This window comes from Clupea harengus, chromosome 4 (genome assembly GCF_900700415.2).
Source record: "Clupea harengus chromosome 4, Ch_v2.0.2, whole genome shotgun sequence".
In the NCBI taxonomy this organism is placed as follows: Eukaryota; Metazoa; Chordata; class Actinopteri; order Clupeiformes; family Clupeidae; genus Clupea; species Clupea harengus.
The window spans coordinates 10,241,379-10,255,627 of NC_045155.1; the positions used below are offsets into that span (position 1 = coordinate 10,241,379).

The 14,249-nt window shown below is 42.1% G+C and overlaps 1 protein-coding gene and 1 long non-coding RNA gene across 3 annotated transcripts; one reads left to right on the top strand and one right to left on the bottom strand.

Moving 5' to 3' along the window:
• Positions 1-1,466: 1,466 nt before the first annotated feature.
• si:ch211-180f4.1 (uncharacterized protein LOC100144405 homolog) lies at positions 1,467-12,934 on the bottom strand. Of its 2 annotated transcripts, XM_042707630.1 has the most exons (3): positions 12,679-12,934; positions 12,474-12,547; positions 1,467-5,326 (listed from the first exon to the last, which is right to left on the bottom strand). In XM_042707630.1, exon 3 carries the CDS (start codon positions 5,226-5,228, stop codon positions 2,997-2,999), a length of 2,232 nt encoding a protein of 743 aa, XP_042563564.1. In that variant the 5' UTR covers positions 5,229-5,326; positions 12,474-12,547; positions 12,679-12,934; the 3' UTR covers positions 1,467-2,996. The 2 variants fall into 2 exon arrangements, with proteins under 2 accessions (XP_042563564.1, XP_012681554.1); XM_012826100.3 differs by lacking the exon at positions 12,474-12,547.
• Positions 12,935-13,062: 128 nt separating this feature from the next.
• On the top strand, positions 13,063-13,924 carry LOC116220297. The gene is made up of 2 exons (XR_004163552.1): positions 13,063-13,261; positions 13,666-13,924. It is a non-coding gene; the product is annotated as an uncharacterized LOC116220297 (long non-coding RNA).
• Positions 13,925-14,249: the final 325 nt, after the last annotated feature.

Here is a 14,249-nt window from a genome sequence, read left to right on the forward strand (position 1 = left end):
TATAAGCTTCCATGGTATAAGCTTCCATAATCAATGGGCATTTCCAAAACTTGAGTCATGTCCCTGAATAAAATGTAAAGCATCTCCACCAGCCAAAGTTAGCGTTATCATCCAAATGCATTACCTAAAACTTGTTTTTTAAAACGGCGTAATGACTTGTAAATGACTAAGTTGTATAATTCTGAACGTCTATGCAAGGAGTTAGTAGCACATACTCGTCTCATTTATTAGCAAGCAAGTAACTTAAGTTCAAATATAGCATTAATTGAACTATTTCATAATGCTAACGTCTTTAGAGATAACGTAAGGTTTCAACCAAACGGCCAGCCTGCTTAAGATAAGCCGCACAACGATATACGTCAAAGTCAAAGTGTTTATTGTCACGTGCACCAAATAACTTAGCGTCATCAGAGCAGTGAAATTCTTATGACCTGGCAGGCAAAATCTACACAATAGACGGGCAATACAAGATAAAAAAAAAACATATAACATAGTACAACAATTAAAATGTTATATGTTACTATGTTATATGTGACTATGGTATATAACCTACCTAGCGATATATGTTGCTAAAATAATGTAGTTGTAACAAAACTGTATGACTTCAATACAGTTTTGAATATCAGAATTATGTCGAAATCATATTGCTAATTACTACATATAATTTGTATAATGCTACTGTACCTGTACTGTACACATACACACTATATATGTATAGTTGATATTTCCCCTTTGGCTGCTAAAATGGTAAATAGGTCTAATTTCTACATAAATAAAACAAAAAAAATGAATGCAATCTTTTACAGGAGTTAACATGTGTCAGGAAGTGTATGTATTTGTGGTTTTTGAGCAAGCGCCTGTGCTGGTCCCCTGAAGGAGGGGTGCCAGCTCATAGAAATATATTATAACAGGGTATAATTACATCCTTTAGTCATCCTGTTTGATATAAATGAACCCCAGCTGTAAGTATTTATCTATCAAGCCACCTATACAAACTAGTGTAACTGTATATAAACTTTACATATGGGTACACATATACACCTGTATACACACTATTTCACTGACCAATGGATGGTGAGAAGGTTACCTCACCATCTGTTCTACCTGGCAACACTATGATACCTAGAAGCACACTGCCTACACCACAGACGACACCAGATAGAGTTGGGGATTCCCACCATAACCATGTAAGACTTTGTGTCTGACAACTTCTTTCCCTAGTTTTGTATACATAAAACCTTGTTATAATATTTAGTAACAGGATGGGGTCAGTTTCTTCTTTGCTCAACAGTACATACTAACAGTGCCTCATAACGACAGCAGGTGATCACCAACCATAACCCAGATGTCTTTATTGCTTTTGTTTTTATTGTTTCTTTATAATATCCTAAATAATGAAGACTGGGTGGTTCACAGATGTTTACCCAAACTTACTGATCAAAGCAATTCACAAACAGAACACAACACAATTGTAGTGGTTGTTTATTTGTTCTAAAAGTACAGCATACACCATCACTTCTCAACTATTTGACAAAGATCGACATGTCTTCAAGTGTAGATTATTACTTGTTTACTTGAATAAAATATCACAATAGATTCTCTAATATAAAATACCCTGTTATTCTCTGTCACAACAAATCATGACTTCATCTTGGACATCAGGATCTTTGACCACTAGAGGGCACCTCTGCCTGAGAGGCATGGAAGCTAAGATGACAATGTCAGTGCACTACAACTCACTAGTAATGAAAATGCAATTGTTTAGGGTTAGTATTGAAGTATTGAACTTAGAAGATCAATAACCAAGGCAATAAATAAATAAAGTCTCTCATTTCATCTCATTTGATGTGTGATGACAGTTTTTCTTGTTTTTTTTTTTACAAAGTACAACACTAAATAAAGCTTTAAATGCCTGGATACAATGCCCTTAGAGCCAACTGAGACCAATAATATAAATAGCCAAAATGAATATATTCTGCAGGTGTCATGGTTGTTAACAGTCCATCTGAGAAAGTACACGACAACAGCAATTTTGAATATCATATAACATTAAGCAATATGTTTTTGGATATGCAGTCCAGATGAATGTCCTTCAGTTCATCTGCATGTGAAGTTTCTGACAGATTTGCCGAAAAACAAAATACCACTTTCAGGTAATGCTGACGATCAAAATCAGATATAAAATATCAGAATTATGTCGAAATCATATTGCGGCTGGTTGATTTATCAATATTGCCAACTGGTTATGAACAATGGCAAATAAAAATCGCTTCATCCAAATCATAGAGAAACAAATGAGAAATATTTAATTTGCATATTATATGTTAATTTCCCCTGATATTTTTGTAGGTTGAACAAGTGAGTGTTGTTTTGAAGATGTTAATGTTACACTTCGATCATTGTTTTCCAGCTGATAGGATTAGTCATAAACGAATTGTAGTGTAAAAAGTGTAAAGTACAAAATATCACCTTGTGGCTGCACCTTTTTAAGAGGTTAGAGAAGGTAGGAAAGTGGGACTCACTGTATGAGAACAAGGATAACATGCAAAAACATGCTAAGAATCCTATACAGTGATTTGGAATCATCTTTACCCCTGTGAGATGTGACGACCTGCCTTTCGCCGTCAGTTATACCTGTTTATGTAGAAACGCTTAAATTACAAATAAATATAATTAGCGATAGCTATTAAGTAATAAATGCTCTGCATGCTGAATGGTACAATGTCACTCAAAAAATACAAATCTCTGTGCTGCATGGGTGTATTTTAGGCCATGGATTTCACAGCTAATTCTCTCTATTATAGCTGGAAGCAAATGCAACTGCTCAACTCAAAGTGTGTGTGCAAAAAGAGAGATGTACAGTCTAAAAATACATATATATTTTGTTCACAAAGACATTTTTGTTATTAATAAGATAAATGTTTTTTTTTTAATACAATACAGAAGCCGCTTGTGAACGTCCTTTCTGTCTTTCCCACTAAACCTGCAAGTCCGACCTACCACATATATGTTTTTGAGGTGTCAATCTGTGAGTTCTGTGAATCAACTGAACCCTCTTTCTCTTTCTCAGTCTCGTTTTCCCACAGGTTGATAAGAGGGGGGTAGAGCTCATTCAGTGGGATGGATGTGGCGTGCTGCATGTACTTCTTTAGGGAGTGGTGGCAGGATTTTTGCTTCATGCGTCGCCCCATGTAGAAGACCAATAGGGCCATGATGCAGATGGCAAACATGGACCCCATGACTGCTGCCAAGGCGACATTGGTCGGCTGGGCAACCATCTCCACGGCGAAACTGGCATCCTTTGTGGTGACGTTAATGCAGGAATGCTGTGTCTGCAGCTCTGTGGCAGCCATTGTCAGACATACTCTGTACTCAGTCGAGGGCAGCAGGTGAGTCAGGTTATACTCCTGGACATCGACGGGGACCTTGGTGGAGTAACTGATGTGCTGGTTGTCGATCTTCATGGTTGCGCTGACCCACTTAGGCTGGGGGACCTCATGGCCTGGATGGGATGCGGGAGCATTCAGTTTCCACTCTAGCACCACTGACTGAGAGTGAATGATCTTGGCAAGCACAACCAGCGCCCCAGAGGTGTTTATGAAGCCTGGACCAACAAAGCTGCGCTGGCCGCCGTAACCATCACTTCTCTCTACGAACACTAACACACTCCGTGTGTCTGCTCCTTCTGCATTCCATGCGACACACGTGTAGAGGCCAGCGTCCTCTGGCTCAATGTGGAGGATCTCCAGAGCACCTTGATCCTGGAGCCGGTGCTTCTTGGTGCTGCTGTCATTAATCATCTGCGATGCTATGACCTCCGAGGTCACCTTGTCCCCTGTGGGGGTCACCCAATAGAACTGAGGCGCAGGGTCAGCAAAAGCCCAGCACTCTAAGGTCAAAGGTTGACCAGCTGACACATTGAGCTGGGGAGGGAAGGTATAGAGGGAGATTTGAGGGAGGCAGGTGTTGCTAACCACATTCCAACTAGTTGTGACCACTTCCTGAAGGGAACGCCCAATCAGATGAGGAGGGTAGGCACATAGGGTGATTTGGGATTCTAGCAGCTTGAGTGTGGATTGGTTGCCCAGAACTGGTCCCCAGTTAGACAGACAGTCACACCTGAGGGGGTTACTGTGAAGGCTGACTTCATCCAGGTTGGGGAAAGAGCCTAAAATCTCATGTGGCAACAGGCTAATGTCATTATTGTGGATCATTAAAGTGCGAAGTCCATTCACATCCAAGAAAGCACTGCGATCTATATAGGACAAATGTGGGTTGTTGTACAGCTCTAGTTTGGCCATCTCCGGAAGGTTTGCGAATGCTCCCCTCTCCACAGCAATTAGCTCTTCCATGTTGTTCAGGCTCAGCTCCTCCAAGTGGGGGAAATCACGGAAGTCTCCTTCCTGCACTCGAGTGATGGGGTTCTTGTTGAGGTCCAAGAACTTGAGATTCGGGAGAACACGCAAAGCCTCCTTGGGCACTGCTGTCAACTTGTTATCAAAGAAGGAGAGACTCTCGAGGTATTCCAACCCTTGAAATGCCCCCGCTGGCACTTCCATGAGTCCCATGCCAGCGAGCACTAAGCTATGCAGTTTTACCAGTGGGTGAAAGCTCATATCCTGCAACCCCAGAATTGGGTTTTCTCCAATCATCAGGATCTCCAGGCTGGGAAGAGATTCAAACCATTGGCTGTCGATAGCCACCAGCTTATTGGAGTTGAGGTGAAGACGCAGAAGGTTTACCAAGCCTGAAAAGGCTTTGGGGCCAATGGAGGATATCTGATTGTGATTAACATACAGCTCCTCTAAATTCACCAAATCCTTGAGACTATAATCTGGAATCTCTTTCAGTTGGTTCTCCTCGAGGTACAGCGTGACAAGCTGTGTCAGGGGATTCAAGCCGATATCTTTGATGCGGGTGAAATGGTTCTGGGAGAGGTCCAGTTCGGTGAGATTGACCAGCCTCTGGAGCTCCTGTGACACAGAGGAAATGTTGTTGCTTTGGAGGAGCAACACTTGAGTGTCTCCTGAAATATTCCAAGGGACATGGCTCAGATGAAGCTCATTACAGTCCACTGTCTTGGCCTGGTGGTAGACAGACTGTGGCGTGTACCAAGGACGGGTTTCACACACGCACTGCGCTGGGCAGAAGGAACCCACCAGGGGGCAATGGCTCATAGCAAGCAGGAGATAAGTGAAGAGCGAAAAACTGACTCCAGTTCTCTTCATGGTGAACTTCTTTAAAACTTTTTCAAGCAATGGCTTAGTCTTCACAGATGGTAAGGTGACCTAAGATGGGAGGGCTTGAAAGCTGCTGTCACCCAGTCCTGTCAGAAAAAGCACAAAAACAACAACATTAACCTTATGGTTACAGAATAACAATTACAAGCATTGTCAATATATATGTATGTTTGCTTTATTCCCATTTCAAAATTACAAATTCTTATCTTTGTAGTTTATTAACAAATGTTTCAAAATCTTTTATCCTGTTCATAAAACATTTCAATCACATCAATATGCTTTGGATCATGTCCTCTCAAATGCAAATGCTCCTGTCAACAGGAACTTGAAAGGAAATTCACATCAAAGAGTTTTGGTGTTGTCTGTCTCAGTGCACCTCGAGAACTGGATGATCTCATAACCATTCTGTTTTATAGTCCCCCAGGGGCCTGTAAGTATAACGATGATGAGAGAAAACTGCAGACATAGTTCTGTAAAAATTCGCCAGTATCTGTAATAACAGCATACACTGGTGTAGCATACCGAACTGGTGTAGCAAACAAAATACGAACCAAGCAGTGAGTGATGAGCAGTGAGTGAGCCTTCATACATATGTGAGAGGCAATACTTGTTAATCTCAGCCTATAAAAAACTCTTTCTCTCAGTTCCATGTCAACAAGAAACGTCTTTGGTGTGATTTCTAGCAGCTAAGAAGCAAATGTTAGCATTAGCTTTCTGTCTTCCAGCTATTGCCACTCTGCACTAATGAGCCCAATGTTACTGGCTGGGTGTAAAAAGACAGTGGGAGGCTGGTAGCACTTAAAAGGTGTTGCGGCTGTTTAAAATATATATTTTTCCCCTGTTCATTTTAAAAAGTGGTCAGACAGGTCACAACTATGAATTCATCAAAATTAAACACAGATTGTAATTCATGACGAGGGGGAAGGTACGTCAACTTGACAGCTTATTTAAGCAATTCAATGATGCTGATGTGTTTCAGAAAACAACAGTGGACAGATGTTTATACATTGAAGCTGTCTTTCTCACTCATTATGACCATGTACCAATTACATCACCACAAAGAAGATTTCACATTTGGCAAAGTGCCTGCTGCGTCCAATAAATCCCTTCTGAGCCTTGGGGGCACTTAAAGTGAAGCTGCCATGATGCAATCACAAGTAACGGCTTCTTATGCTATATAAGGGACACTTCCCAGGTAGAGTGCCCAGGTAGACAACACGGGGGATATTTTTGAATAAGGCTCTGAGAGTTCTCCTATCTCAGCCTTTTAAACTGTGATTAATTCATGAGCCTTGTTGCCCACTTAGTGCTGATGTGAGAATGTGTATATTAAAAATGACCCTACTCGAATATTTGGTCATTACAGAGGTCAGTGGTGGAGAGAGGGAGGGGGTGGGTGCAGGACCTCTCCCTAATCAATCCTCTTTCCCAGAAGACCTTGTGCTGTCAATGGTATCGCCAGAGACGATGCCAGCACATGCTCAATCTCCATCAGCTATTGGCGAGAGGGAAAAGCCAAGGGCGGCGAATCAAAAAGACACCAAGCCCTGCATATGAGTACAGAGTCTCCCTGGGTTTTAATCTGCTCAGCCTGTGGAAATGCTTGCATGACAGCCTTGTTGAAATCCTCTGAACAACGTCGGGAACATGGACACACACCCACACACACACACACACACTCATAACACACAGTGCCTGCTGACATGGATGGGCCTTACAGAATTAAACAAAAACATGAAAACAGTTTGGGGAGAAAAATAAATTAAAAATCAAAAACAAGATGGGGAATAATTACCCCCGGATTCCTCTCAACCACAGCACACAAATTGACTCTCACGAGACCTGCCTCAAGGGAGAGAGGGAGAAATAGAGAGAAAGACTGAGAGAGAGATGAGCAGCAATGATGAAGTGGTGAAGAGGAGAGTGTGCTTCAGCTTTATAGAGGACTGTACAGGATGTCACATCAGGGGAACCATCCTGAACCCATAGCCCCTGCATCCCTGTCTCTGGCTGGGACCACATTACTTGCCCTACTGCAGTCCAGGAGTCGTCGAGAAGAGCTTAAAGGCTTCTAATGAGCGCCTGTACTGGAAGCTGAGCAGAAAGGAGATTCCTGCACCTGTCCAACCCCCACTCACTCGTCTCTCCCCTCCCTTCCTCTCCCTTCCCAGGCAGCCGTTACAAGCCCCTCCAGCACAGATGGGAGGTAGTTCCCCAGTAATAGACAAAGGCCTAACCTCCCCGGTTAGCTATCATTACCAGGCCCCCCTGCAGCAGAAGGACTATGTATCCCAGCAAGCAGCACGGTACGGAGGGCAGACTCGCCCAACCCCAGAGCCGACTGTGGCAGCTAATCAGCCGAGACCTCCCACCAACACCACCCTACCCCATGCTCTCCAGCAGTCCCCTCCTCCACCCCTCCCCGGGTTGCGGATGTGTGACAGTCCCCACCACGCCTGTCTGATCGCATTAGGGCACGCGGCCGCACTCAGGACGCTAACCCCCGCAGACCCCTCTGAGGACGGCAGGAAATGGGGCCACCTTGCCTGATGCCATGGCAACCTGACAGGAAGTGGGGAAAAAAGGAAAGCAGCCCTCGGGTTGAGGGGGTGGGGGAGGGAGGGTACAGTGCGTGTGTGTGCGGGGTGGGGTGGGGCTTTCACAGACTTGGGTCTCAGTGGGACTGTTCGCTACACTCGCTCACACACGGAGACAGTGATGGGAATGAGGAAGGACGCAGTGCATTTGAAATTCATGACAGAACTGAAAATGGGATATGCTGTGAAACAAATGCTGTCTGATGCAAGATGCTTATGAAAGAATAAATGACATGCAACACAAAAATAAATTACGTGATGCTAAATTTAAATATGAATTATCTGTCTGCTTAATGGATGCCTGTGTATTGTTACTTAACAGCAGGTGTTTAATAGCAGGTTGCTCTGTGCAATTGTGTAAAACAAGGCTAAATCCAGTAGTACATATAATCAGTAGTCAAATTAAATGCAGCTACAAACACTAATGTGACACTAATATAACATAATTTGTTCAGAGAACTAAAGAGAGTGTGTTCACTGGAAGGTCTGATAGCTGCTATTTAAAAATAACTTATCAAGCATTCATCATTTTTCATCAATCTATCCATCCATCATTTGTTTTCTGAGAATTATAAGTGATTTACAGAAACATTGAATTTAATCTTGCTCAAAGACATATCTGTCCAACACATCAACAGGGCATCAGCAGACTAGTACATCTCCTGTTTCCTTCTTTGAAGTCTCCCAGTGACTGCAGGCATTGTGTGGAGGCTGCTGTCCCCTATAGCTAACTCCATAGCCAACTCCAATGTCTTTTAATCTCAAACAATCCCATAGCTACAAAAATCAGCAAGGCCTTTGTGATATAATGAGAGTAATTATCAGAATACAGCAGAACCCCCCCCCCCCAAAAAATGTGAAAGTCAGGTCTGTTCAATACAATTCTATTTTTACATATAGAAAACATGGTGTACAACATTGTACTGTTTTCAATGCAGAACTAAGACAGATGTTGTCAGGCACTGTGCATCCTCTTAATACTGAACTCAGCTCACTGGCTCGGCAAAGTGCTTTTCCGAGGCACGCCTTTTAATTTAAGCAAGATTACCAAGCCAGATGTTGACATGACCATTGTGAAGTTCTCAAACTAGCTCTATACGTTCAAGCTGTCACTACTGATTCCTTATATGAACTTAGAACTCTGAACACAACTAACACATTAGGAGCTTGTTGCTATGGCCTTCAACACAACAAATGTTACCAAGACAACAAATAAAAAACCTGAAAAGTAAATCCAACTGCAGTAAAAAGAAGCTACAGCCATGCAACCTCAATACCAGTAGTTTAAAACACAACACAATGCCTATTCAACTGTGATTTATTCACACTTGCAGAGAGATCGTGCTAAAGACATCTGCCCACTCACGCATGGGAACTATATTGATCATGTTCTCATCACTACTCTCCAATACAGTGCTTCCTCCCTTTACTCTGTGCTTTGCTGCATCTCTCCACATTTGCAAACGTATTGGATGTGATGAAAAATTCATGGCTGACTTATTAATTATTGAGAGTACTGCAGGCAGGTCTTTAATTTTCATCCCTGGCTTTTTGTACAGAGCGCAGGAACCAGCTGTTAATTGGCGTGAAAGAGAGGTAGCGGCTGGAGCTTTGCGGTTTGTCAACACTTCTTGACCTTCCGCCCCTCCCCCCCCCTCCCCCTGCTCCCACCAATAGTTGCAACTGCTTTCCCATGTGACAGGTGTTTCCTCATTTAGGCATCTTGATAATTCAAGTCATGCATGCTGAAGTACACCTTATGTCACTTCTATCAGAACCCATGGCTGGCTTCTTGAGTTAAACCTGAAACTGAAACTGAATTGTGACACTGTGCAAATGCTCTTTCTTTCTTTCAGCAAGAGGCCAAATAAAGGGTACCAGACACCATCATTGTTGCTAGATGCTGATCTAAAAATCTGATCTAAAATGTATCAGCTGTTATATTAGTGTCTTAATGCAAAATAAAAACAGCAGTATACCAATATACCAATATGCTGCAGGGTCAGTGGGAAGTGCGCTCTACCCCAGCCTGATAGGACACGCTGTATTTGTATCCAGCACATGAGCAGCGAGAGTGCTTTTAGAAGTTGCTCCAAATGGACAGAGAGGCCGAGTGTCTTAAAGGAAATGCCAGGGTAAGCATCTTTCCAAAACACTTAAAATTCAGTTCTTGACTTACTTTACTCTTAACTCTAAATGCGAAGCGAATTGCCTTCCAGCCATTTAATGCACTGCTGCGTTTCAAATGAAAAATGGATGACCACAGTTTAAGCCTCCACATTTATGAACAAAATATGTACCATTAACAAATTTGACTTCCTCAATCATTTAATTTGATCTGGGTTTCAGTTCAAAATAGCCCACATTTATCAGTAACTGTGACTTGAACTGAAACGCAATGCTAGGTACAAAACAGTCTGAAACAAACTGACATACAGTATTAACCAATTCTCCAAAATCTTTCCTTACATATCAAGTATTAATTAACCAAAAATAGCCTTGTGTAGACATTGTGAGATGTTTATAATGGCAACTAATGTCATGTCATGTAATGACTTTGCTGCCTGTGTCTGATAATACATTTCTGTTGTTTAGTTCTCTTTCTCCTTCATCTACATTTTCTCCCTTTCTATTTCTTGTGCACGCTTCCTGTCCCTATCTCTTGGAACTTCACTCTCCCTCCCTCTGTTTTATGCTCTGAGAAAGAGAAAAATCAGTTTTGATAAGGTAGATAGGGATGCGCTGGGATAGGTAGATAAAGTGCGCTGACACACAGACAAAGAGATACTGCAGATATCTCGAATTAAAGAGCATCACTCCAGGGAGGGAGAAGTCTAGCTCAAGGACATGCCTCGCTGCTTTTCATGTTCATTTGTTCTGGGATATGAAAGCACTGACGCTCTGACTCTCTCCTCCTTCTCCTCCCATTGAAACTCTAAGTTTTGAATGAATAACTTTGAGAACTTCATGTATTAGCACTACACACGCAAACACTGGGGTGCTCCACAAAGCAAGTCCACTACAGTTTGTTTTTCAGGCAAAATACAGATGATGACCCCAACCTTCTACCGCTCCAGCTGGTGACAGAGTATACATTTGGGGAGGGAGTGCGTTTGAGAGGGCTTGTTATAGCGGTGAATCATCACACTGTGTGCACTCAGCGAGCTAAGTAGCATTAACATTTCAGTAATGTCAGTCCTCTTCAACACTTACTCCCGCAAACTATCAGGGCGAAAATAGGCTTTATGAGTCCCCCTTCTCACTTAAGTGCAGTTCTTCGTGACTAAAAACATTCATGGCAAAGCCACTCTATATGTACTCATTATACCTCCAGCGGAGGCTAGAGGTATAGTTAACAATGAAGTACCATAAACGTTGTGACAATAGGTCATAAAGCACTACGGGTTCGTCCACCTACATCTGTTCTTCTCTGTCTTCTCCTTAGTCATTATCACTTGTATCATGGACAACAATGTTATTGCGTCAAAATGCCAGGTGAAGACACACAACAGTGTAAACAGAGTTACATCGACGATGGAAGTTGAAATCTTTGAATTACCATAGATATCTTGACCCTAAAAGCTTAAATCTATAAGAAAGCAAATCCAGCTATTGTAACTAATTTTCTCAGTTACACTAATGGTGTTAGAGAATCACACTGATTGTATGATACAGATACAATCGGCATACTGGCACTTCAACCATTTTAGTGGAGGCGAAATTAGGTGACCATTAGTGCTGTATAAAAATAAGGATGGAACCTTTTGCCAGGACACACATCTGGTGGGAGGTGCCTGCATCAAGGTCCTGTCATTAGAGGTGCATGACAGTGAAACAGAGCAAGAGAGAAAGAGAGGGGGAGGCAGAGAGAAAACGACAGAGAGAGAGAGAGGGAGAGAGAGAGAGTGATGGAGCGTTGCTCAGCGTCCCTGTGCAGATGGCAAGCATCTACAAAGGGAGGGAAAAAAATGGAGGGTGGTAGGCGGCAGTTTGTTTTTGTACTTTTGCTGTCATCTCCAGCAACCCCCACAGAGATAGTTGTAGCAGGAGCGCTTGGCTCTGTGGTTGCTGTGGGAGCATCAGATCTTTTGTGAACATGGCATAGCTCAATGAAATGGCTCCAGATTGGCAACAACATTTCCACCATTTTTAAACAGGTCTTCTATAAGACATTACAGAATATAATTGTATTTATACAATAATATGTCAAGAACGTGGAACAGGAAAAAACATGATTATGAACTTCTGACAGTTGATATACCTGCAAGTTGATATACCTAACCATGTGACTAATCATAATTTCATAAAAAGAAACATTTTGTTGGCTTATCAAGTTTCACCTTGTTATTTCAGTTATTAGTAATGGTGATAAACACAAACACGTCATGTCAATTATATTAGGCTAATGCATCTAAATCTATAAAGGTTTGATTGCGGCACTATGAAAGAAACAGTCACTGAAATAAAAACTAGGGGTAACTGTTATTTCAATTGATGATGATGAGACAAATGAGGAAATGGTTTAAGTCATTATTTATTTAAAGAGTATATTTTTGAGGGTTTTTTCCAGACTACTGTCAGGTAAAAACAGGCGCCACACTTGACAGACATCAAACTTGAGATCAAAGTAGCTAACCAAATATTCAGGCGCTCGCTGTCGTCTGCATGCGCCCACACGAGCGTTGAAGCAGGTTGATCAATGAGAAATCGCTGCAGACGATGGAGGAAATCAAAGTAAGTATTGTGCAACTTTTTTGCCTCCTCCATTGTAAAAATAGTGCATGATTACCTGCAGACAATAATTAAAATAACCATTAAAATGCTCAAAGTAACGCCCTTACCTCCGGCAAATGCAGGCGGAGTCCAATTGAGGAGATTCCTTGGACCTCCTTCGCTTGCAAATCGTCAGTGCGGACTATTTTGCCAGTAATGGCATATCCTTTTGTTGATGGAAGATCGCTTGAAGCATGCATGTGTAGGCTCCCTACCGGACTCGATTTTCTGAACCGCAGTCAGGGGGTCCAAGATCTGTCTCCGGGTCCGCTCACTGATGTACCTTAACCTGTCCTGTGTGTGGCTCCCACTGTATTTGAAGCAGACTACGCGCCTGAATGTACACGCCTCTCATCCCTGCTCATCACGTTGTCGTTAACCAATAACATTCCCAGGACTCTGTTCTTCTCCAGTAGAATTCGAAGTGTTATTGAAGGATAACCAATAGCATCGCCAGGTCGCTGCTCCTAACCAATAAGGTATAAAAAAGGTTATCAGTCTATCCCGCTGGAATGATGTAATGGTCTAGTTTTTCGCCCTGTTAGTAGGGTTTACCGTGCCTGCTGCAGTGTGGGAATTAAAAAATGTTGTCAAGCGGTGATGTCAGCGACGTAGGCATTCGGTTTCATCAAATGAGTAAGAAGATTGTAGGTCAGTACTGGAAATAGGCGATGACTCTAACACGGTTGAGATATACAGCCCACAGCTTTTGACCATGGCATCATCATAGCGGTGATATTTGGAATCAAAACGTGGGATGGACTGACCTTTTACTCTCTGAAATGTACAATTTCAGTACCCAGTCAATTAGTAGACTATAGACTATGTATTAGGTTATAGACTAGTAGTAGTATGGACAGTAATGTATGGAATAACACATTTAAGTAAGGAAAGACACCTTATTCCATTCTTTCAAATTTAACTTAGCTGATATATGATTATATTGAATGTTTATGAGAAAAAAAGAGAGCACGCTTGACCGATAAATTAGGGCCTGTGAACTAAATGTTCTAAAGACATAACCCTGTATCTGAATATTGTGTTTTAATTCACAGGAATCATGGAGTCTTTTGTGAATGTCTCACTGCATTTCTCAACGTTTGACTGAATTTAGGGTCAGTTTGTATTGTGAGAAAAATTACAACATGAATGGATTAGAAGCACTGCAGAAAAGATTAAATACAAATGTAATCAGTTTTATCTTTTTATCTCCCTAAGGTGATAGCCTCAGTTACTGTATTGTTAAATATAATTTCCAAAGGGTTGCATGACCAACTAATTGTACAAATTCGCACAATAAACAATAAATGACAATGTTTGTTCTATTTCACCCCTACATGTAATCCTGTGTGTTCCAGTTCCTTCAGCAGGGCTTGTCTGACTGTCTAAATCACACCTCACAGAAATGAAAGAAAACAACAGAATAAGTACGTGTCACCATCTTTCAATTATGCTTAACTCAAGCCCACCCTCGACCCCCTTATCCCATTCCATCCCCACCCCACACTGATGTGTGAGACCTGGGCGTGCATCTCAGCACCCTGCCATGCCGAGTGAAAAACAATCACATCCCTTGAAATCCGGGATTACGTTGGATTAGTCAGGCAAATATTAATTCCCCCTCGGGCCCGTACATGGG

Coding starts and splice junctions, on each gene's coding strand:
- si:ch211-180f4.1 (XM_012826100.3), bottom strand. CDS start 5,228: ATGAAGAGAACTGGAGTCAGTTTTTCGCTCTTCACTTATCTCCTGCTT.